Genomic DNA, 23,287 nt, shown 5'->3' with positions numbered 1-23,287 from the left:
GGTATTTTTAAAGCAAGCCCTAGGTAAGAGAAATAAAAAGACTCCAATGTCCCCAAATTGGAACCTTTTCTCTTTAAACGTGCAAGTTCAACGGTACCAGGCAATGCTGCAGAAGGAGGTGTACCAGGACTAACGCCAGGGCTGCTGGTGCAGCAGGGAGAGGCCTAGCACGCCCGCTCCCTCCGCCTCCGCCGCTCCCCTCACTGCGGGCCCCGCGGCGCGACCCCCTCACCGGGCCGGGGGCAGCCTCACCGCGCCTGCCCCCACCGTAGCCCCCCGCCTGAGGGGCGAGCGCGGCCCCGACCGCGGGGTGAGCGGCTGCGGGCGCCCCCTGCGGGCGAGGCGCCCCGGGGAAGGCGGCCCGAGGGGGGAACCTCGTCCCCGCCCCCGCTCCGCCAGCAACCGCGGCCCCGCGGCAGCTGCAACCCCGCCGGCTCCGTAACGCCCGGAAACGGCGGCACCGACGGGGAGCCGTGGCTGCTCCCGCGCAGACATGAGCGAGCGCGGGGCCGCGGCGGAGGCGCCGGGCTGGCTGGCGGGCAGCGGTAAGGGCGCGGGGGGGGCAGGTGTCGAGCGGGGCGCAGGCGGGGAGGGGGCACCCACCGGCGGGCTACGGCCGGTCGGGGCGGGGAGCGGCGCTGCCCGCGCCTTCGCCTCCGTCCCTCAGCGCCGCGGGGTCCCGGGGGCGGCCGGGCGGGCGCGGTGTCGTGGCGAGCCCCGCTCCGCAGCCGCTGTGCTTCCCCCCTCGCAGAGCTCTCCCGTCCTGAGGAGCCGCGCGGGGCCGCACCTGCGGGCTTCCTGCAGCAGCTGCCCAGCTACCAGTCGGCGCTGAGGCGGCGCGTCCCCGCCGCGGGCACCCAGGAGCGGCGGGCGGCGCCGCGGGGCTCGGGGCGGCTCGGCAGCGCTGAAGCCCGGGGGCCGGAGCCGGAGGGAGACGAGCTGCCCGCCCGCCCCGCGAGGGAGTACCCCCTGAGCATCGCGGAGAAGCGGAAATTAAGGTTAATCTTTGCACGTTTTCTTTCCTTTCTTTCTTTCTTTTTTTTTTTGTTTTTTCTTCAGTTCCCTTTCCGTATGCACTGCACAGGCTGAAGCGGGATGGGGTTCGTCTCCTTCACCCTGTGGCATGTGGCTTTGGCCGGGAGTTGCCCAGGTGCCGGTGCCGAACGCGGCGGGCTCCCAGCGCGGGCCTGCCCGCTCCCGCCGGGCCTGGGGGGGGGGGGGGGGCGCCGCCCGGGGGGGCAATAGGTTGAACAGGAGGAAATGAGTCAAAACGGAATTACCTGCAGCAGCCAAACACGTTTCTCACTGCCTTCCTAACTTCCTTCTTTTTTTTTTTTGTTTGTTGGCCTCATTTCGTGCTTTCCAGGGTCACTGTGGGTTATCACATCAGACCCCTTTCTGCTGTGCCAGTGCTGCTCTTGTGCCTTATCAGCAGGTCTCACAAAATATGCTGTGCTCGCTCGGGTGCGGCTCAGTACAGGTGAAGGGAAGCTTTCCAGGATGAGTTCTTATTTTTCCCATATCCCTTCTAAATTTGCTCTTTGCAGTGAGCTGCACCCGGTTCCTGCCCCTCCGGTGGTAGCCCCCAGGAGGGAGGGGGGTGCCTCGCTCGCCCTGCCTTCATTCCCCTACTTGCTCTCGCATCCCTTACTGCTAGGCTGAGAGCTCCTTTGAGGAGAGAGAGGACAGCATGTACTTTTACATTGGCAGAGAACAGCCACACCTTTAAATCAGGTACTTCGTAGTTCTGGTTAGGAACCAGGAGAGAGGTGAAAGTACGATTAATGTCTGGTGCTCCACAGAGAACAGGCTTGCAGGGGCGGTGGGGAACAGGTCACAGCCTGACCTCGCTGTTAAGTTTAACCCTACAGCCTGTACGCAAGGAACAGCAGAAGATCCAGGTCATCATAAAGGAAAGTGCTCGATACGTTGAATTTTTATTTGAAGTTGGTTATCTAAAGCTCAGTCCTTCAAGAGAAAAGAACTGCAGTCCTGGGGCCATTGTGCCTGTCAGGAGCAGAGCTGGGATGTCCCAAGCTTGTTTACACGTTTCAGCACTGAGAGATTCTGGTGGGGCTTCTTGGCATTTCTACTTGTCAGTAATCTGTGCGTATTGTGCAGCAGCTGCCAGCACAAAATGCTTGACACAAATGTCCTGGAAGCTGAACACTCAACTTCTGTAACACAGATGAATATGCAGCCCACGCCTCTACTTAAAACGCAGACCAAACACAGGCCAAATAGTTCTCCAAAGTGTCTGGTTTAAAACACCTACATGCTGCAGCCTGTAGTTTTCAACAGAATGAACTCTTTTGAGAGTAGCTGTATTTGCACTTACAGATGAGGTCGTTGCAGCCTGTTTGATTGTTGCAAATAGGGTTGTTGCATGTAGCCAAAATGCTTATTTTACTTTCAGCTGAGAAGGATATAGAAATTTTGTCAACATACAGCACACACAGTAATGGCATGGTGTAGTGGTGAGTCGGTTATGCACTTGAGTAGGATTGTGTACAAAGCCCTTTAAATTTAAACCTTTGTCTTCTATTCTAGCATGGTGTCCTCATGGGTGCTTAGCTGCTGCTCTTCCTCAGTGGCAGCAGAGGCTGGAACAGCATTTGCTGCATACAAGTCAATCTTGCGAAGTTTTGTCTTTTTTTTTTAAGGTTTCTTAAAAAATGAAATGCAAACTCTGAGCAACTCAGAAGTCTCCTTGATGCTGTTGCTGACCATGCAGCAGTTGTTAAAATTGCAAATATATGCATGTAGTATGAAAACCTGTGAGAAGTGATTAAAAATTGTAGACAGTTTGTGGTACATCCTTGGTATCTGTTGGCAGCTTGTTATTAGAACAGTACACCCCCACACATGGTGGCAGAAAGATACTTTATCAAATTCATTGAGTTGGCACTTTCCAGCCAATTTTTCAAAATGATATAAAACCTGAGTAATTAGAAATGAATAACATTAGTCTTCTATTGCATACTGGAATGTGATATAAAAGTTGAAGTTACAAAAATATAAATTAAATATTTATGCCTCTTTATAGTGTGATATTTTTTTCTTGCTTTTTTCCCACAACATATTTTGACATTTCATTCTGATTTTGAGGTCTGTGAATTTTCTACAAAAAAAAAAAAAGAGTAACTTTCTATTTTGAACAGCTGAATTTATAACATTGAAAGAGGAAAGCTAAATATTTTAGAGACATCTTTTAAGAGCCTCTTGGTAAAGGTGCTCTGGTCAGAAGTTTTGAGGAAGGAATCTTGTCTTCCAGCCATTTGTAAGTATGAAATCATTAGTGACGACTCCCCCGAGGTCTCACTGGAAATATGTTTCTCTGTTGTGCTATTGTTAATTGGATGTTTTTTTTTTCTCCAAGAGAGGTAGGTGTTTTCTGTGAGAGGACTTGCTAAATTTGAATTAACTTGATGTCACATTTGACAGAAGGAACAGATGGGGACAGCTAGTGTATGTTACTCCAATTTTTAGCTCTATGCTATCCCTTTGAAGGCTGCAGCCAGGCTCCATTGTGCTAGGCCCTATTGCATGTAGTGAAAAACTATTTTCTGTGCTTTTCTTGTAACCATATTTCTTGATTCTTAGGGACTGCCAGCAGGCTGATATAAAATACGAGTCTGGATGGAACAAGTGGAAAAGAACTAGCAGTAAATCATTGAAAAAAGTTCTCAATGAAGTCAAGGAGTTGTCGTCTTACCTGGAGCTTTGGCGACATGATATTCACAGCATAGAAGGTATTTATTGCCTGGTGTTGATTTCTCCTCTTTAAAGTTGCTTCTGCTATTAATAGTTTTAGATGTGTGAGCACAGTTTCAGATGTAACTGCATATGTTTAAGTTACCTGCTTCTCTTACTGTTGTTGATGCGAAATCCATGATGCAGTAGAACAAAATATATTTGAGGAAATTAATAAAAAATCATATTTTCAGTTATATTGCTAAAAGCCTGCAGTACTTAAAAATAGCTTTAGTAATGTTTCTTCAGGTAACTCAATGTAACTGAAATGATAATCTGCTCATTACGAATTTTTAATTATTTCATTGTCTTAATTATTGGCACATGTTTCTTTTATTCCCAGGGAAATTTGGTACTGGCATCCAGTCCTACTTCTCCTTCCTGCGTTTTCTGGTCCTGCTGAATTTTATAATTTTTATCCTGATGTTCAGTTTTGTTACCCTTCCCAGCGTCATTTCTACATATGGAATATTCAACAGTAGCTTTGCTAAAATTCCTCCAAAGAACATAGGTAAACATCTTTGTGTACTGCTGTTTGTATGATTTCGCCCTTTCCATTAGCTTCTCCTCCACCTCCCAGGACAAAGAAATGCATTTTAAATAAGAACTCACCATGTTTGAATTAACTGGATCTTGCATTTTAATGGGCATTACCATTTGAGTGGCTTTTCCTGCCTTTCTTTTGACAGAGCCTCACTGCACAGTTTATAAACCTAGTGGTAATAAGGGACTTGTTTACTTCTATACTTACCTCAAAGATTTGCTCAGTGGCACTGTAAGTAATTAGATGATTTTTTTTTTTTTTAGTTATTAAGTTTGTGTCTCGCATAACGTGTAAAATGTGAAAACATTTTACTTGGGGAATGCAGCTTTGATAATTTTGAAAAATGATAAGGCATATGCATCAATGGGGTAGAATTAGCCTTTATCTATGAGAAGAGTTTTCTTACCGAGTGTCCCCAAGGCCTGGTTGGCCACATGCTGCAGCCTGCACCTCTCCTCCCCAGCTGCTGAATGTTACATATTCTGGAGCACACTGCTGCTTGTGCTCTCTGTGTAGAGTCTCAGTGGCCTTGTCACAGAGCTCTTTTATTCGAGAGGGGAGGGATTTTAAGCACATAGTGTCTGCATTATAGTTTGGTAGAGGCAGTAGCAGTATTTAGAAGCTACAGACTGTTGTAGCTTGCTGGGAGGCCCGATAGTAATTTTAAATTTACAAAATGATTGCTTAATACCCAGTTGGATTTAACTGGGCAGTTGCTAGTACTGTTACAAATTCTATTTAAACTTTGTGTTTTCTCAGGGATTCCTTGAAGCGACAACTTTATTTTATGGCTATTACACAATAGATGCTGCATGGCTCAGTATCCTGAGGTACAACTTGCCACTAGCATATCTGCTGGCTACGTTTGCCTACCTTGCATTAAGTCTCCTCTGGATAATAAAAAGGTAAAGATGTTGGTGTGATTTATTTACTGCAAAGTTTACATTGGATTCTTCCTTGTAGGAAATCTGCTGCGTTCTAGAACTTTTTTATATGGAAATGGGAAACCTTTTGCTTGAGGATGCAGCGCCACAGTAGCCTTTGTCTGTGTTTGGGAAACTAACCCAGGAAAAAAAATAAAAATAAATAAATCTAAAGTTATTTTTTCATACGTATGCATATATATAAATAAAAGACCATCAACTATATGTTGTTGTTGGAGGATTTTCTTTTGGGTTTGGGTTTTTCTTTCATCATCTCAGGTTTCCGAGCCGGCTTTTTGTGGTGTCAGAGAAGCGCTGGGTGAGGTGAGAAGGTATGACTGTAGCTAAGCGGGGAGGGAAGTAACCTGTGTCAGTCATGGCTTTGGCTGACTTTGGTTGCTGCAGAACTTCACACTGAAAGCTTCCCAGAGACTCACTAATGTAAAGCGAATGTGACTGTCTGGTCATGGGGGGCGGGATGTCGTTTAGTCTTTGATGAGCCAGGTCACTTGAGATGTGGTTTCTTTTTCTGTGGATAAAATGCATGTTTTGATGAATGAAGTAAAGTTGCATTTTTCTCTCTAGGTCTGTGGAAGGCTTTAAGCAGAACTTGGTGCATGATGAAGATCAATTTCAGAGTTACTGTAACAAAGTTTTTGCAGGGTGGGACTTCTGCATTACGGATCCAAATGCAGCACAGCTAAAACATCGCAGCTTGCAATATGAGCTCCAAGTGAGTAACTTTCATTTTGCTATGGTTACGGTTCCAAATAGCTTAGATGGCTAAAAAAGAGAGGTGTATAATTTTGCAGATAATGGAATAAGAAGGATTGAAGTATTTTATATTGGGAGCAGGGCAACCCACATCCTCTTGCATGCTTTGTGGCTAGTTAGAATTGTGGTGCAACGTGAGAAGGATTGGCACTGAGGTTGACAGCCCTTCCCCCATGGGCCTGTTAGCTTGTTGCTTATCTGCCCCTTCCTTACACTCCAGTCCCGCTTCCTGTGTTAGCTTTTCCTGTTGGATTATGTAGAAACTATCTCAGCTGCGGGCAAAACCCTTGTACTGTCGGGAATCAGTTTGAGTATTCTGGGTTACAAGTCTGCAGTGTGGTAGGCAGTAGTTTGGGGGAGGGGTAAAATTTGGATGGTACTCTTCATACAAGTTGAGAGCACTGTTGCAGTAAGAAGATACTGGAAGTTTTTCGCTAGGTGTCTTTGACACATACGCACATACAAATGTTGATGCAGCTAATGGATTTCCCGCATTGTAAAGCTCTCTGAAAAGAGCCTGAAAGGCTTTTCTGTTGAAACCCGTACCTTCTCTTTGCTCTCTGCACACTGGAAGCAGAGATTTGTGTAGTGATACGATTACCTTTGAAAAGATACTTCCACTTCAAACCACAAAGCAGTAATTTCAGATTTAATAAATTACAGTGAGCTGCTTGCTGCTCAAGTTCATGGTCATCTTGTTTCATCATATAAGCAGAACCTCCTTAACTTACCGCACTTTTACCTCTAGAACTCACACCTTAGCAGAACTCGCCCCTTAATATTACTATTTGATGGAAATAAGTCCTCAGAAAATATCTGGGTAATCTGTGGGTTTGCCCAGGTTAAATTGCCTTCACAGGCAATATTGTATTTCAGCTAAGGTGAAATCCATCATGTTCACATGACAAGCTGCTCAAGACTTTGCTTCTTGCTGTTGTGCCATCTCCCAGTTTTTCTTCACAAAGAGTAGGAGAACGAAGTTTGAGCCATAGCGGTGAGGGGTGAGGACGGGTTATTCACCTGCAGAAATAATGAGATGAGTGGGCTCATTTACCTGATTCAGAGTTTAGTACCAAGCTATCTGAGATCAGTCTCACGATAAAAAAGCAGTTGTCTTTTTGTCCTCAAGGAGATAGGTTGCTGATACAGTGGAGGTAAGAGGATTATGAGACACTTGTCTGGCTGCAGGGTGCTCAGCCTGAGGAGACTGAGCACACAGGGTCTGCCCCTGCTGCCTGGACCTGTTTGTGTCAATGAAGAGGCACTCACAGTTCAGTGTGCTTGGGCAGGTGGTGGAGTGACCCTCCTAGAACAGGCTATGGATTTACACATTCCAGAGGTAGAAAACATGTTCCCCCATGTTTTATGCTGTACCAGAAAGCTACGCATCCTTTTTCTTTTGTTTGTAGACAGACTTGGAGGAAGAAAGACTGAAGCAAAAAATAGCTGACAGGACAATGAAAGAAAAGCTACGCATCTACTCTCTGAGAATATTTATAAACATAATTGTCATTGCAGTTTTATCAGGATGTTTTTACTCTATTTATAGAGCAACTGTCTTCTCTCAAGAAAACTCCAATGTAAGTATTAGATCTGACATTAAGGCAGATTAAAGCGGGGCTGGTGATTACAGCAAGAGGAAATATTGTGAAAGAGTCACGTATCTTAATATAGCACCTTTCATGCAAGGGGTCTGCAAACACTTTCTACAGGCATAGAATTTTTTTAGGAGGGAGTGAGAAAGGTCAAGAACCATGTGCAAAAACTCCCCAGTGATGTCTCCCTTTGGTGTGGAGGCTTCAGTGTCGTGTGCCTTGGAGCTAATGCAGTTGTCCAGAAAAGGAGCCCTCACTGTCCTTCCCCTGTAACTGTTCTCGCCTCACTGTGATCTGCTAGTACAAGCACTTTTGTGTCTGGGTAGTGAACTGGTGGACGGAACTGATCTGGTTAAAACAAACTTCATCATGTTCAGTTTCTTGGTCTGGTTCACTGCTCAAGTGCAAAAATGAACAGCAGGGGAGTAAAGATTAGGATCTATATTGTGGCTTGAGTTGCAGTGGTGTGGGGAAACAGGAAGGCTGTGAACATGGAGTGCTTTGCAGAAGAAAAGGTTTTTGCATCAGCAGTGGGAAGATTCAGGTTGAGGGGGGTTATTCACTCCTGGCAGGACAAGCAGATGGAAAGAGCGATTCAGAAGCGTAACAAGAGCAGATAATAGTTTCAACAGTTTTGCAACAGTAATTGACTTCTCTGTAGGACCCCAGGATTGAATTAGCCTGATACGAATGGGGACCACACTTTTTCTGTCCCCTCTGTTTACCGTTCAATGTGATGGGCTCTGGCTGTGCATGGGGAAAGCTGTGCTCATGGTGGACCTAACTGTTCTGTAACCTGACAGGATTGCGGAGAGAGAAGCAGGAAATGGGGACCAAGAGGCATGTCAGAGGTATTGTTTGAGGGCAGAGAAAGAAGATAGCACAACACTGAACAACTTGAAAAACAGCTTCACTTACTGTGGGCTTTATGTATAAAGTTTGATATCCTGACCTTGCCTAAATGAGTAGGTAGAAGAGCTTGTTAAGATGGTAGGAAAGTAGGGGAGCTGCTTGGCACCAGTGAGAATAATTTGAAAAGTCTGCACTTTGACGTAGGTGTAGAAGCTGGTAGCCTTAGTGCTGGGTTAGACAACATAGTCAGACACAAGCCTTGGTGAGATGAACCTCTTCAAATGGAAGCTTTGGGGAAGCACAGAAATACTCATACCTGCAAGTGAAGGGAGTTACTGGTGAAGGGAGCAGGAGAAAGCAAGGGTGCGTAGCAGCAAACTGCAGAGGTAGGCAGCAGTGGTCAGGCCTGTAGTTCCAAATATAGGCAGAGAATGAAGACAGGGTAAAAGATGCTACCTGAATCCTGGGCAAGAGAAGCTAGTGAGTAGCTGGAGAGAGCATGATGGCAGGGAAGTGTGGTTTTTTTATTGTCTTTCTCTCATCTCTTCTTGTACAGGACATCAACAACACGAACTTCCAAGCTAATCTCTTAGTGCAGTATTTGCCTTCCATGGTGATCACATTGGCCAACTTCATTGCTCCCCAGATCTTCTCATTTCTGATCAGATTTGAAGATTATTCACCAGCCTTTGAAATCAGGCTGACACTCATGAGGTAAAGACATTTTTATTGTGGCCTTGGATGTTTCAACAGCTTGTTCTTGGCAGGTTATAAATATTGTAAACATTGAAATATCAAGGAGCAGAGAGGTTGGACTCTGCACTGGAGGATCTTGGGCACTGGAAGCCAAGCAGGCGTTGTTTGACTTGTTTAGTTGGAAATTTTAATTTTAAATCTGGAAGCAATTCCCTGTTTTGAAGACAGTACAGAGCAGTCATTTCAGTGTCCAGGTGTTTCTCTCGGTCCCATTTAGCTGTGTGATCTGGACATCTTCAACAACCTGAATAGTTAGTAGAGAAGTTGTGGCTGCAGAGCTGTGGGTTCATACCACTTTGCATGCAGCAGTTCCTTGAATGAGCAAATGTGTGTGTACAGCAGTGACTGAAGCATGACGTAGCTCAAGGGAGAAGTTAAAATTTTGGGGCTAAAAGATACTTCAGTGTGAGAGCATGAACAACGGGTGCTTGGCACCTTAAAGCAGTAAGATCTGGGTTGAAGCATCTGAACTTTGCAAGCCCCTGTGCTTTGTATTTTCAATTTGGCTTACTGATTCTGGAGGCCTGAAGCCACATGAGAGGGAGATGCTGCACACAGTGTTGTCATCTGGCCTCTCGAACTGTACTTGGGAGAATCGCAGCCGGTTGCAGCATGAAGATCTGCAATTGAAATGACTGATCTGGGAACCATACTGAGAAAAGAAACAAGCAGGGAAGGTGAAAAGCAATTTAACTTACTACTATGGAAAGAAATGTGTTTATTATTTAGCTGGCTGTTCCATTAAAGCTCTGTACAACCCTTTTGTGTTTCAAGCCTTCCTGGGACTCCTGTGCAAGGTGAGCCAGGTGTTAGAACAGCTCTTTTTTGGCTGGTTTGGGATTGGGTTTTGCCTTTCTTCCAGGTGTGTCTTTGTGCGGTTGGCCAATATCGGTGTTCTCTTGTTCTCGCTGTGGAGTCACATCTCCTACTGTGCCACTGATGAGTGTAAGGCCTGTGGATACAATTACGAACTTTATCCTGTAAGCAGATTTATCTTGGTCTTTAATCACCTGAACATGTGAATAGAGATCTGTTTTCCGTGAGACTTGCTTGTCTAGAGATATTCGGAATCAGACCTGGGGTTGCTGTTCATGTTATACCTGGTGCTGATTCTTTCTGCTCAGTGCAAACCAGTGCAGTTCTTCTGTATATCTTTTGTTTGTCTAAAACTAATTAGAATTGGTCCAGTGGCAGATTATTTTTTAGCATAGACTTTCTGACTACCATGACGCTTGTTTGAGGTAGCTCTGTTTTGGAGACAATTGTGTTACTGCCTTTTGCTCCAGTAAGATAAATGGCCTTTCCTCAAAAAAAACCCCACAACCAACCAACCAACCGAACCCCAACAAAACAAACAAAAAGCTTGGTGTAGAAGCTCTGAAACACTTAAATAATTTCGAAATGGGAGTTAATACAATTTGAACTTTATGGTGTTCACTGACTGGGACATTTGTTGCTTTAGTGGTTGATAGATTTATTTTTCACTTATTTAGACTCCCATTTTTGTTTTCCCTGGCTTGTTTTCGTAGTGCTGGGAATCTGAAGTTGGGCAAGAAATGTATAAACTGATGATATTTGATTTTATGATAATTCTTGCTATGACCCTGTTTGTGGACTTTCCTAGAAAGTAAGTATCTCTGCTTTTTAAGCATAGTTTTGCAAATGGTGTATGAAACGCATTTTTTTTTTTGTTATTAATTCCCTATATTTCTAACCAGATTACCAGTTTTAAAGTAAAATGCAAACATATTTCTGGTGGTTTGAGTACTTTGCTATTCAGATGGCTGTGTAGTTTTTGATAGTTGAGTCTTTTGTTCTTCAGATATTTTTCTCTTACGTTGCTTAATGATTAAATGCTAAATATCTGTGTGTTCCAAATGCATTAGAATTCAGCTAAGCTCTATAACTTTAATCTAGAACTAATTGTGTTCTTTGGTTTTAGGTTGTTAGTTACTCATTGCTCTTGCAAGCCAGTTCAGTGGTGTGGATTGCCGGAATTTGGAATTCCTGACAATGTCCTGGAAATCATTTATGGGCAGACTATCTGCTGGATTGGAACCTTCTTTTCACCACTTCTCCCTGCAATAGCAACTATAAAATACTTCATCATATTTTACATTAAAAAGGTAATGAGGAGGTGTGGTAAACAAAATCGAACATGTTTCTGTGGCTTTTGTAATATAGGTATGCAGTTGATTTAAACCAAACAAAAACCCCTAAAACCACCCCAGAATGCAGTGTACTGGAAATATAGGCAGTGGCATTCCATTTTCTGTAGTTTCTTGGTTTTAGGAGAAGGTGGAATTTTGCTTTGAAATCAAGCAAACCAACGTTTTAATAACTACCTCTTCAATGACTTGTCAAGGTTTTTTTTAATAAAACCTTTTTATGTAATAAAGCTAGTTTAGATCACTTTTCTGCAATGATCTGTTTACTAGCAACACAGCTTAGAACTTTGACAAAATTTTGCCAAGCTGCTAAAAATTTGGAAGCAAAATGGAAAATACAAGCTGGGTTGGATGTTCAGGATGTAGTTTCTGCATATATGAAGCTTTGCTCTGTGACCACACAGCTACTTCTGTGCATCAAATCCTTACTGATGTTTTAGTTCTTACAAGAGGGGGTGTACCCAGTGAAGATGTGGCAGAACAAAGCTGAAGGCTTGCGATATGGATTGTATACCAAATGATTGTGCCAGTTGACTCTGTGCAAGTGTATGAGGCCCTCTGGATCAAATTCTTACTCAAAATAGGAGACATTGACTTATACCAGAATGTAAAGCGTTCTTGCCTTAGCTCTTTTTTGAGTCCATGTATGTCAAAGGAATGTTGGTTAGGTGGTAGCTGTCAGCATATTTGAGAATGGAATATTGAGTTGGTGGAGAAAGTGTACTTGGACATATGTATACAGATGTCCTCATAACAGTCTTGCTTGTTTTCCCTCTTCAGATCAGTTTGATACACACACGTAAACCTGCAGCTAAGCCTATCAGAGCATCAAGTTCCAATTTTTTCTTCTTGGTGGTGCTGTTGATTGGGCTCCTCTTGGCTTTTATTCCTTTGGGAATCAGCATAGCATAGTAAGTGACAATTTAATTTCTATGAAGTTGACATCTGTTCTAAGTTGTCAGTTCCCTAAAAACAGGCACGCTATTTTGGAATGATAAATTGGAATAAAATATACAGTGTATAATAAATAAAATTATAACTTGTTTATAAGAACTAAGAATTACAGTTTTTAAGACAAAGGACACTTTTAGCCCATCAGCAAAATGGTGCTGAACTTGGACTGGATTATGTTGTCTTTACATTTTGGTGTAGCATCTCCTTTCTGTTCTGCTTCTTTGACAGTATCCCCTCCTCCAAAGCATGTGGGCCGTTCAGGAGTTTTAACACTTCATGGGCAGTTGTTCCAGATACAGTGCTTGGGTTTCCAACAGGTCTGCAGCAGATCCTTTATGGCATAGCATCAGAAGCCTTTGCAGTGCCTTTTTTTCTGGTCGTTTGGTGAGTACTGTGGAGACCTGATTCAGTCATGCAGCTGCGTAGTTCATTTCCTTCCTTACTGAGCTGATACCAAACAACTATTAGACCAGATCTTCCATCTGCAGTCAAAAGCATCAAAGCCCATATGAATCCTTAGCTCTTATGTCTTTGCTCATGTTGTCACACTCATTAGCTTTAATTCTGTTTCCTCTTGCATGTCCCCTATCCCACACTTGTCCTTCTCAAAAGTCAACTGTGAATCATTCTGCAAATTAGCATTTTAAGCCATGTCATCACAAATCCTATCCACAAACCTTTAAAAAAACAGAAACAGCATCAGAGTCCTCAAAACAGTCAATTCTGTATGATAAAATTCAATGTAGGATCACAGGTATTTTTTTTTAAGATTGACGGTCACCTGCAAAGGTCATCTAATCTAACCCTCCTGTTGAAAACAGGGTCCTGAGCAGGTGCTCAGGAGCTGTGTCCCGTTAGGTTTCAAATATCTCTGAAGATGGAGACTCCTCTCAGAGAACCTCTCTGGGCAGCCTGTTCCAGTCTTTGGTCACTCCTGCAGTAAAAATTTGGGGTTTTTTTTAACGTTTAAATGGATTTTTTTACATTTGGGTTTAACCTGCCTGTTTTCAGATCTTGGGGCTTTGTTACATGATCCTTTCTACAACTTCTACACTTGAGAAACCATGCAGTTTATTTCAGAGTCCACCCAGCCTTGTCTTCCATAACACATGTTTATGTGTTCTGAACTGAGCCTGTTATTGCATACATGGGAAATGACAAGTCCTCTTTTTGGTTGGTTTTTTTTTCTTTTTTTTATTTTATCATAAAGCCTGTGTAAGAGGTGGAGGATGACTTGCACTGCTACCCTACTACTAATTATTTGGACAAGAAAACACATTATTTGTATAGGCATTTGTGCCATTCTTGTTCTTGCTACTGCTCTTCATCATTTAATGTGTTGTGGATAATCAGAGTCACAGATTACATCTAGAATATGCACTGTAAGGAATGGCTGCAATACTGATGTGTGGCTGTTTACCATAGTGAGAAATCCCAGTGGGAGCAAAGAGTTACTCCAGTGAAACCTCATTAAAGTAAATTTCTGAGGAGCAACCCCCCCATACACACACTTTTCCTGCAGGGCAGGAACTGACCAGAGAGAGAGAGAACACAACCTGTAATGTCTGAAAGTGGCCATACCTGTGTTTCTCCTAGTACTCTCCCTGCCAGCACAGATAACCTCAGCAGATGCTTTTGAGCGGAGCTGTGCCCAGCCTACCCCAACTGTATGTTGAATTTTAAATTATTTTTTTTTTATTCCAGCAGCTTCTCATCTGAAGCAAATGCACAAACTGACAATTCCTCTAGCCTGTAACAACCTTTTCCTGACTAACTCTGTTTACACGACGCTAACACGTAATGTTGGTTTGTTGTTTGCAGCCTCGTTATGTTCTATTTTATTGCCTTGGCTGGAGCACACAAGCGAGTGGTTGAGCAGCTGAGGGAGCAGCTGGTTATGGTAAGATGTAACCTGCTTTTCTGTGACCCTAAAATTGTATTTGTTGTGTCAGTAATCAGGCATACAGAGGAACAGCAGTTTTCATAGTCTTCTGGATACTTGGTGTTGCCCAGGCAGTGAAGGATGTTTTACAGATTACACAAGAAAGATAACCAAAGCAGGATGGTCTGGTTGGTTTTCTTGGCTGTCACTTGCAGCTGCAGCAAGGTCTGGTTATATCAGGCAGCACACATGCCTGAGATGCACCTCTGAGAAGTGGTTTCCCTATTCTTCGTCTGTTGTCTTACTTAAATCCACCCATCTGCATGTTTTTTTTCTACCAAACGAGAACCTGAATGCTTCCTGTCCCCTCCACCATCTTACACAATCCCCACCTCTGTTCCCTTCTCTGCTCTCACAAACACGCACCAGCTCCCTACTCTTCCCTCCAGGCCCGTATTTCTGCTGTAGCGTGTCTGGTCTTGCTCCACAGTGCAGGTCCCAGCACTGCCTGCAGCAGGTACTCATAGTGGGGCAAGTCACTGGTCCTTTGGAGAACAATGCCGGTGCAGACATGCTTCTTTGTGGCCATCAGAAGCTCTGCCATGTTTGACAGCATTCATATCCTGTGGCCTGTCAGACTGCTCTAGTCAGAGCCTAGCTCACTAGTAAGACTTCTTACTTTCTTAGGAAATAGTCCATTTCTTGGTATGTTCTTCTTTTAGATGTGGCATTTAACAACCTGTCCTCAGAAAAAGACAGTGCTGGAGAGAGATTTTTGAAGAGTAAGGAATTTAGGAGCAAAAGCTTTACGGCTTTTCCAAGGGTCCCTAAATCAGTTAGGAATTCTGAAAATCCTTGTGTGCTTTTTATTTTTGTTTCCACTTTTTTTTATTCCACTGTTGTTAGGCTTCTAACACACAGAAGGTTTCAACCACACGTGGAAGCATGGTTTTAAGTTTTTAGGGGTGTGAGATGTTTTACTAGGCTCAACGCAGAACTCTTAGTATGTGATTTAACATGAGATAATCGAAGTCAAGACTATTGTAAACTTAAAATTGTTCAGGCAGTTGAGAGTGTGCAGGAGCCACTAATTGGGGTACAATGTCGTGAGTGCATCTATTTATTTCTAATAAGAAGTGAGCTGTTCATAGAGAACTTGTACTACTTCTGTTCATCTAGACATTTTTATTGTGTCTTTCCAGGAGAGTCGTGACAAGCTGTTCCTGATCAGAAAGATAACGGAAGCTCAGAGGCATCTTTGAAAACCATGAAACCCAAGAAAAACCTGACTTCCTGAAACTCCCAGAACCACTAAATAAGAGCAGAAGCATCTGCAGCACCTAAAAACTGAGCAGCTGACCAGCACCCTGGCACTGTGGTCTGTGTGATGGACGCTTACGGTCTTAGTCTAGATTATGCTAGTGAGCCTTAAAGTTTCTAAGACTGGAAATTTAGTTCATTTATACTGTGTTGGACCTGTCCCAGAAATTGTATGGTAGGACACATTATTGCTGCTACAATTTCAGGGTTGTTGGGGTTTAAGTCCCTATTTTTTTTCAGGGGTTTGGGGTAAAATGTGATCAGAACTGAAACTTTTAAGAATTCTGCACTGCTCTTACAATTGATGCTTTAAGACTCAGGAGCGAGGGGAAAGGTGTGGTTTCACATGTTCCCAACTCACTTATCTTTTAAAACCAAAGCAAGAAAGAGGCGTGGGTCAGTATTTTTAAATAGAAGAAACGATGGCATGAGGTTGAAAGCAGTTTTCTAAATATTTTTAGAGAGGAGACTTTCTTTATTTTGCTGTGAAATAGCGAGTGCAGTTGAACACTGGATAACTTCACAAAATGGTTCAGAGAAAACAAGCTGATAAAAGAGCTCTGAATAAACACTGGGAATAGGAAGAGGCCACCCATCAGGTCACCAAGCAGCACACGGCTGGCGCAGGGAAAGCCATTGCTCTTGGGTGCCAGCCTCTCTGCTCTGAAGCAGCCTTTTTTTTTTTTTTTTAATAATTATTTTTTTAAATGTGTTAGGGCATTATTACTTGTGTTTTATTCTTGTACAAACATCTTGACTACTGTTCTTTGTTCTAAAGTATGGATATTTAGAGTTAAGTTGCAGTTAGGAAATACAGCGTTCAGAAGTGTGTGTCAGGATCATTCAAGTTGACGTTTATTCTGGCCTGAGTGAACCGCTGGAGCCGTGGGGCTCGGAGCGCTGGTTGAGTAGACTGATAATTGTTTTCTTCATTCAAAGATTGTGCATGAGGGTTTTCTGTACAGAGTCGTGTTTGTTACTTGAAATTTGCAGCAGTACTCTGTTAGTTAATATGTGAGAAACTGTTCTCTCTATGGAATGTTTTGGAATGTTTTCTGGCTTCGTTGTAAAGAAATCCACGCGCGGTCACCGATTCATTGTTTTTCTACCGGCTGCCTGTTGGAGGTGGCCGGCGCTGGCTCCGCCCCGCCGCTCGCGCCCGGGCCGGCTCGTGCCGCCGTTCCCACGGCAGCCAGGGGACGCGGGCGCTGACTGACAGCTCCGCTTTCCAATGCAGCGCCGCTGGCGGAGCCAATGGGAATGGCGGGGGGGCGGGCCGCGCGGCGGCGGCCCGCGGTGATGACGGCGCGGCGGCGCGACGCGGGGAGGAGCTGTGGGGGTCAGCGGGATGGAGGTGGCGGCCGCCGCGGCTCCGGCTGTGCGGTGTGCCCTGCGGCGCTGCCGGGCGGGTAGGGGCTCGGCTCGGCTCGGCCCCCGCGCCTGCCCCCACTTCAGCCTGGCGGGGCACCGCCTCACGCCGCCCGGGGCCTCGCACCGCCGGCCGGGGCCGCCTGCCGCGGGCGGGGGCTGGGCGGCGGTGGAGCTGGCGTCACCTTTGTCTCTCCGGCAGGTCTCCGGGGGCGGTGGGCTTCGCCCGCCGGAGGGGTTCCCCTCAGGCTCTGCAGCACGCGGGTGACTCTGGAGGGCATCAACAAGCCCGTCATAGACCGCATCATCCGCGTGGACCATGCCGGGGAGTACGGGGCAAACCGTATTTATGCGGGACAGATGGCCGTCTTGGGCAGGTCCAGCGTGGGGCCCGTTATCCAGGTAAGAACGTGGATCTAAACCGATCGCTGTTCTGCTTAATTTGTACTTGATTAATAGTGGTCGAATGAAGTTGAAAAATTGTAGCTTTCCTAGTAAGATAGCTGGCCATCTTTTTCTGAATGCGTTCAAATGTGGGTTTACGAAGAGCGGCTGGATTACGTGGTAAGGGGGTTACCAGTACTGCACTTAGGATAGTGCTGCCATGAGGACTCTTACTTTGCAAATATTTCTATGTTGCCTTTTAATAACTATCCTCATCTACCCATCTTCACCACTTCTTCTTTGGGATGTGAATAGGGTTACCTCCGCAAGCAGCATTAGTGGCCTGAGCTGTCTTGTTTTTCGTTGGGTTTATTAGTTTTATTGGAAGAGTATAACTTTCCTGTTTTTTTTACTTCACTGTGATCTGGCTCTTTTGCAGCAAATGTGGAATCAAGAAAAAGATCACCTCAAAAAGTTCAATGAACTAATGGTTGCATACAGAGTTCGACCTACTGTTCTGTTGCCTTTTTGGAATGTAGCAGGGTTTGTTTTAGGTGAGTTAGTATTATTACTATTATTATTGTTTTGTGAAGTCTTCAGATGTGTCAATTATTTGTGTTAATTGTTTTCATATGTTTGGTACCACAATCGCAGGGGCTGGAAGTGCTTTGCTTGGAAAGAAAGGTGCAATGGCTTGCACAGTGGCAGTGGAAGAGAGCATATCGGATCACTACAATAGCCAGATCCGAACTCTTATTGAAGAAGATCCAGAAAAGTACAAAGAACTGTTGCAGGTATTAAACTATAAATGTAAAAAGTAGTTCACACATCCATTGAATTACCTAATACTACTTTAGTCTTTTAAAATAATAGGCTCGTATAATGTACAGTTCTTTGTTCTATCGCTTAGAATGCTGAAGTCAACAGAAACTTTAGGTTAAAAGGATATTTTTTCCTTCAGCGGCAACTAAATTGATCAAGCACCAAAATTAAAATGTATGTTGGATTAGCTACAGCATGCTTTCAGTAATTCAGTATTGCCCTTTTGATTGGGAGAACTGCTTTAATTTTGACTCATTCTGAGTGAAAGGAAGGGTTTAGAGGGGAGTCAAAAGGAGAAAATGTGATTGCATAGTAACATTTTGCTTATACTGGATATGATTATATAGTTAGAAGAGAATATTTCATTTGGAAGGGATCCACAGTGATCATCTAGTCCAACTGCCTGACCAATTCAGGGTGACCAAAAGTTAAAGCATGTTATTTAAGGGCATTGTCTGAATGTCTAAACACTGCCAGGCTTGGGGCATTGACCACCTCTCTAGGAAGCCTCTTCTGGTGTTTGACCACCCTCTCAGTAAAGAAATGCTGCCTAATGTCTAGTCTAAACCTCCCCTGATGCAGCTTTGAACCATTCCTACATGTCTTATCACTGGATCCCAATAAGAAAAGCTCAGCACCTCTCTCTCTACATCCCCTCCTCAGGAAGCTGTAGAAAGCAATGATGTTGCCCCTCAGCCTCCTTTTTTCCAAACTAGACAAGCCCAAATCCTTAGCTGTTCCTCATAGAACATGCCTTCCAACCCTGTCACCAGCTTGGTTACCCTCCTCTGGGTGTATTCGAGCACCTTCACATCATTCTTACATGGTGGGGCCCAGCACTGCACACAGCACTCCAGGTGAGGCTGCACCAGTGCAGAATACAGCGGGATAATCGTCTCTTTGACCAGCTGGTCATGCTGTGTTTGATGCATCCCAGCGTGCATTTTGCTCTCTGTCTGCCGGGCGCGCTGCTGACTCGTACCAAGCCTGCTGTCAGCCAGCACCTCATTCACGTTCTGGTTTTGAACGCTGTTCAGAGCGTGTAAGGGGCTAATGTTTGTTAGCTCTGTGGGGATCAAAAATTCCCCCAGTATTTTAGGCATCAAATTGGGACACAATCCTGCAGGGTGTTTCATAGAATCATTTAGATTGGAAAAGACCTTCGAGATCAAGTCCAACCATGAACCCAGGGCTGCCAAGTCCACCACTGAACCAGATCCCTAAGCACCATATCTACTGTTCTTTAAACACTTCAGGGATGGTGATTCTACCACTTGCCTGGGCAGCCTGTTCCAGGGCTCAACAACCCTTCTAGTGAAGAAAATCTTCCCAATATCCAGTCTAAACTTCCAGTGGTGTAACTTGAGGCCATTTCCTCTTGTCCTGTCACTTGTTATCCGGGAGAAGAGACTGACCCCCACCTGCCTACAGCCTCCTTCCAGGGAGCTGCAGAGAGCGATAAGGTCCCCTCGAGCTGCCTCCTCTCCAGGCTGAACATCCCCCATTCCCTCAGCCACTCCTCACAGGACTTGTGCCCCAGCCCCTTCCCCAGCTCTGTTGCCTGTCTCTGGACACGCTCCAGCCCCTCTACATCCCTCTTGCAGTGAGGGGCCCAACAATGAACACAGGATTTGGAGGTGCAGCCTCACCAGTGCCCAGTGCAGGGGGACAGCCATTTCCCTGGTCCTGCTGGCCACGCTGTTTCGGATACAAGCCAGGAGGCTGTTGGTCTCCTTGGCCAGCTGGGCACACTGCTGGCTCACGTTCAGCCAGCTGTCAACGAACAGCTGCAGGTCCTTTTCTGCCAGGTGGCTTCCCAGCCACTCTGCCCCAAACCTGTAGCATTGTGTGGGGTGGCTGTGACCAGAGTGCAGGACCTGGCACTTCTTGTTGAACCTCATACAGCTGGCCTTGGCCCATCGGCCCAGCCTGCCCAGATCCCTCTGCAAAGCCTTCCTGCCCTCAAGCAGATCAAGGCTCCCACCCAGCTTGGTGTCATCTGCGACCCGAGGGTGCACTTGATCTCCTCATCCAGATTGTACATATATTAGACTGAACCAGCGGCAGCACTGAGCCCTGGGGAACACCACCTGTGACTGGCTGCCAGCTGGATGTAACTCCGTTTACTACTGCTCTTTGGGTTTGGCCATCCCGCCGGCTTTTAACCCAGCATAGAGTGCACCCGTCCCAGCCATGAGCAGCCAGTTTGTGGGACACTGGCCTGTTTCCACGTGCAGCACATCGAGCTTGTTTGTGCTCTGTTGGGTGGGATCTTGCTTTAGGGTCTGCTTCTTCATTTCCAATTCTATTGTGCATTGTTTAACATGTAGCTAAATCTGGTTACTCCAAATATGTCTTCTAGCTACAGAAATAGTATCTGAAGTAACCCAGGTTGTGCTGACATGCATAAGGGAAATTCTACCCCTGAAAATAAAATCTATAAACTGAGGGGGCTCAAAATAAAGAGAAAAAGCTAAGCAGCAAGGTTATTCACAGTGTCAATACGGGGAGGACTAGCGACAAAACCAAAAGTGATAACAATTTGTTGGGTGGGGACAGTGCTTGGGTGTCTGTAAATACGGAGCGCTTTATTAAGCAATCCTGGTTATCTGCAGGCATCTTGAGAGAAAATTCTTTCAACCTTTTTGTCCCAGTTGAAAAATTAGCAGAGAAAAATAGTGGTCTTGAGAACATGCTGGAATGGACAAAAGCCCTGTTGGCTTACAGGGAAACACCCTTGCTGATCACCTGGCAAGGCAGGGACCTTAATTTTGTTATTTAAATTGTCCAAATAATTTGTATGTGTGAAACTAATTAGCATTACAAATTAGTATGACTACAGATTTTCTTGAAACAGTGAAAAAGATAGCGATATATTAAACAGCAGCTTGATTTTAAAGACTTTTTTGGAGACTATTAAAAGAACTTTAGGTTTGAATAATGCTGTAAATAATTGCTTTCTTGCTGAATTGTGGATTCAGGTCTTTGTGAGACCCGCACCTCAGATGCCTGCCCTGGTGCACACAATGGTCAACAGCGTATAGTTTTTTATGCTAGCTGCCTTGATTTTTCTGCAAAGTAGACTTACTAATTAACTGCTGTTTTTAAAGGTAATCAAGCAGTTTCGGGATGATGAACGGGAGCACCATGACATTGGTCTCGAGTATGATGCAGAAGCAGTAAGTACAATGTTAACTGATTTACACTTTTAGTGAGGATGTAGCTGTGATGCTTTTATCTTCCTTACCTAGTGACTGTGACGTAGTTCTTTGAGAAATAGAAAAGGTGCTTGATATTCTTTCCCAAAGATAAATATGAAAAAGCACTGTAATAACATAGCTTTAATTTTCCTAGAACAGAATTGAACCTGTTAGAACTCGTGTCAAGTGTTAAAGTGATTGTGTTTTCCCAAGAGGTGTCCTCTGCACAATTTTTGATTTTATTTTAACTTTAGATTAAATATTTTTGAAGATAAGGCTAATAAGTGCTATCCATACAACTGGGAACTTCAGGCATCATCAAACACAACCATATTGGGAGGTGTGAAGTACTGAAGTAAATTCTGTGCTGCCTTGTATACCGTATGAGGAATGTGTGACTTCTTTCCTTTTTTTCTCTTGACTTATATTTGTGGGGAAATGGAAGGATTCTGTAAAGCTAACTGGTTTTAATTTGATTTTCTCTAGGGTAGATTAGACTACAAATACAGGCATTTTTTAATGGTTTTTTTGTTAGTGTTTTTGCTTTCTTCTGGTTTTGTTGGTTTTTTTTAAGCTAATGCTTACTATTCCTTACCACAATCTAGCTCAACACCTCATTAGTTGTATTTAATCTCTTATTCTTTATTTTACAGGCACCAGCTTACTCAATTTTGAAGACAGCTATACAACTTGGATGCAAAGCTGCAATATTTTTATCAGAAAGAATTTAGTGGTATATTCCATGATGTTTGTGGTAATAAACTGTGACACAAAAGTGTATGGAAATTGCAGAAGTCTAATAGTTATTTTATTCGGCCTTTTAAAACTTTCTTCACTAAGCATCTGGTTTGGCCACCCTTTGTCACGTGGAGTACCCGTTCAAAAAGTATCTGTACTGAAGTCAGTTGAGCCAGATATGAATAAAGGTGGCAGAACTGGGTCTGTGTGAACTAAACCTTCTTATTCAGAGACTGTTCACAAGGTGGCAGCAAAAGATGTATGTATATACATGATTTATATATATAATATGTGTGTGTACATACACACATAAAATAATAAATGCATTTTCTGTCTTCAAATTTGTATGTACTTGAAATAAGCTGGAGCTCATTAGCTCTCTTTAAAATGGTTAATACTAACTAAGGATATTTTTGAGTTCTATTTTCAGGATAAGTAAATGAAGTACTAGTAAGTAGTCTGTCTTGAATGAAGAGTGGTATTATTAAAACTTTCATTTGAAGACTTGTTTGTGGGTTTTCTGGGGTTTTTTTTCAGGCTCAATTCTGAATTCTTTAGGTAGAATTTTTCTTCCTTTGGGTTTTTTTTTGTAGTTGTGGGGGTTTTTTGTTGGGGTTTGTTTGGGTTTTTTTTGTCCTGAGTGTAAGGAGTTAATCCCTGAATAAAGCAGGTGGAGAGAGTAACCTGGAGCACCTGTGAAATTGCCCTTAATATTCTCTTACAGCTTTCAAGTTTGTCTTACTTTGCTGCTAGTCTTCAGTGGCTCTCAAACAGAGATGCTTTTACTTTCTCCATGTTTGAATAATTTCTCTAGACTTTCTGCCGGTACCCTGGCATGGAGCAGTAGAAATAAAAAAAGACAAAGTTGTGCACGCCTGTTCTGTTAAATACTAATTGCAGAAGATGAAGGTACAGCATGGAATTAGAATGCCTTAAACTGGTAGGTATGAAAGGGACTTTGTGCAAGAATGCATCTTTTGTTCTTTATGTCTTTCCAAATGCCTATGGATAATATAGAAGATGCTGATATTGTGATACAAACATTTAAATTCCCTGTGAGAGACTTCCATTTTTATAGCTGAGAAGCATGATCTTTTGACTGTAGGTGGCAAGGGAGGGAAACCCTGTGAATAGAATTGTGGGTCAAAGAAGGCACATATCCATGCTCTTCCCCTTACATCCATGCTTCTAAAACTTTGAGGAGATGCAACTCGTTTAACAACTATAAGCTAATGTTTTTTTCCCAGTTTTAAA

The 23,287-nt window shown here is 44.0% G+C and overlaps 3 protein-coding genes across 4 annotated transcripts in view; 2 read left to right on the top strand and 1 right to left on the bottom strand.

Moving 5' to 3' along the window:
• TMC5 (transmembrane channel like 5) overlaps positions 1-1,363 on the bottom strand; it is a 32,316-nt gene extending 30,953 nt beyond the window's left edge. Inside the window, exon 1 of one of the 2 annotated variants that reach the window (XM_055803809.1) lies at positions 1,281-1,363. The gene's annotated coding sequence lies outside the window, so the exon portion shown is untranslated. The remainder of the gene's footprint in view (positions 1-1,280) is intronic. The other variant, XM_055803810.1, reaches the window with a different exon arrangement.
• On the top strand, positions 382-16,555 carry TMC7 (transmembrane channel like 7). The gene is made up of 16 exons (XM_055803813.1): positions 382-545; positions 752-998; positions 3,604-3,752; positions 4,097-4,264; positions 4,443-4,528; positions 5,057-5,202; positions 5,806-5,953; positions 7,404-7,574; positions 8,998-9,155; positions 10,060-10,177; positions 10,727-10,824; positions 11,140-11,323; positions 12,146-12,276; positions 12,548-12,703; positions 14,141-14,219; positions 15,404-16,555. Exons 1-16 carry the CDS (start codon positions 494-496, stop codon positions 15,461-15,463), a joined length of 2,151 nt encoding a protein of 716 aa, XP_055659788.1. The 5' UTR covers positions 382-493; the 3' UTR covers positions 15,464-16,555.
• A 252-nt stretch (positions 16,556-16,807) lies between these two features.
• On the top strand, positions 16,808-22,905 carry COQ7 (coenzyme Q7, hydroxylase). Its single transcript, XM_055803820.1, has 6 exons — positions 16,808-16,930; positions 17,092-17,291; positions 17,713-17,827; positions 17,928-18,067; positions 21,206-21,274; positions 21,949-22,905. Exons 1-6 carry the CDS (start codon positions 16,870-16,872, stop codon positions 22,024-22,026), a joined length of 663 nt encoding a protein of 220 aa, XP_055659795.1. The 5' UTR covers positions 16,808-16,869; the 3' UTR covers positions 22,027-22,905.
• Positions 22,906-23,287: the final 382 nt, after the last annotated feature.

Source organism: Falco peregrinus, chromosome 5 (assembly GCF_023634155.1).
Source record: "Falco peregrinus isolate bFalPer1 chromosome 5, bFalPer1.pri, whole genome shotgun sequence".
Taxonomy (NCBI): Eukaryota; Metazoa; Chordata; class Aves; order Falconiformes; family Falconidae; genus Falco; species Falco peregrinus.
Note: the sequence above shows the minus strand (reverse complement) of the source record. Positions and strands in the feature narration are given on the sequence as shown.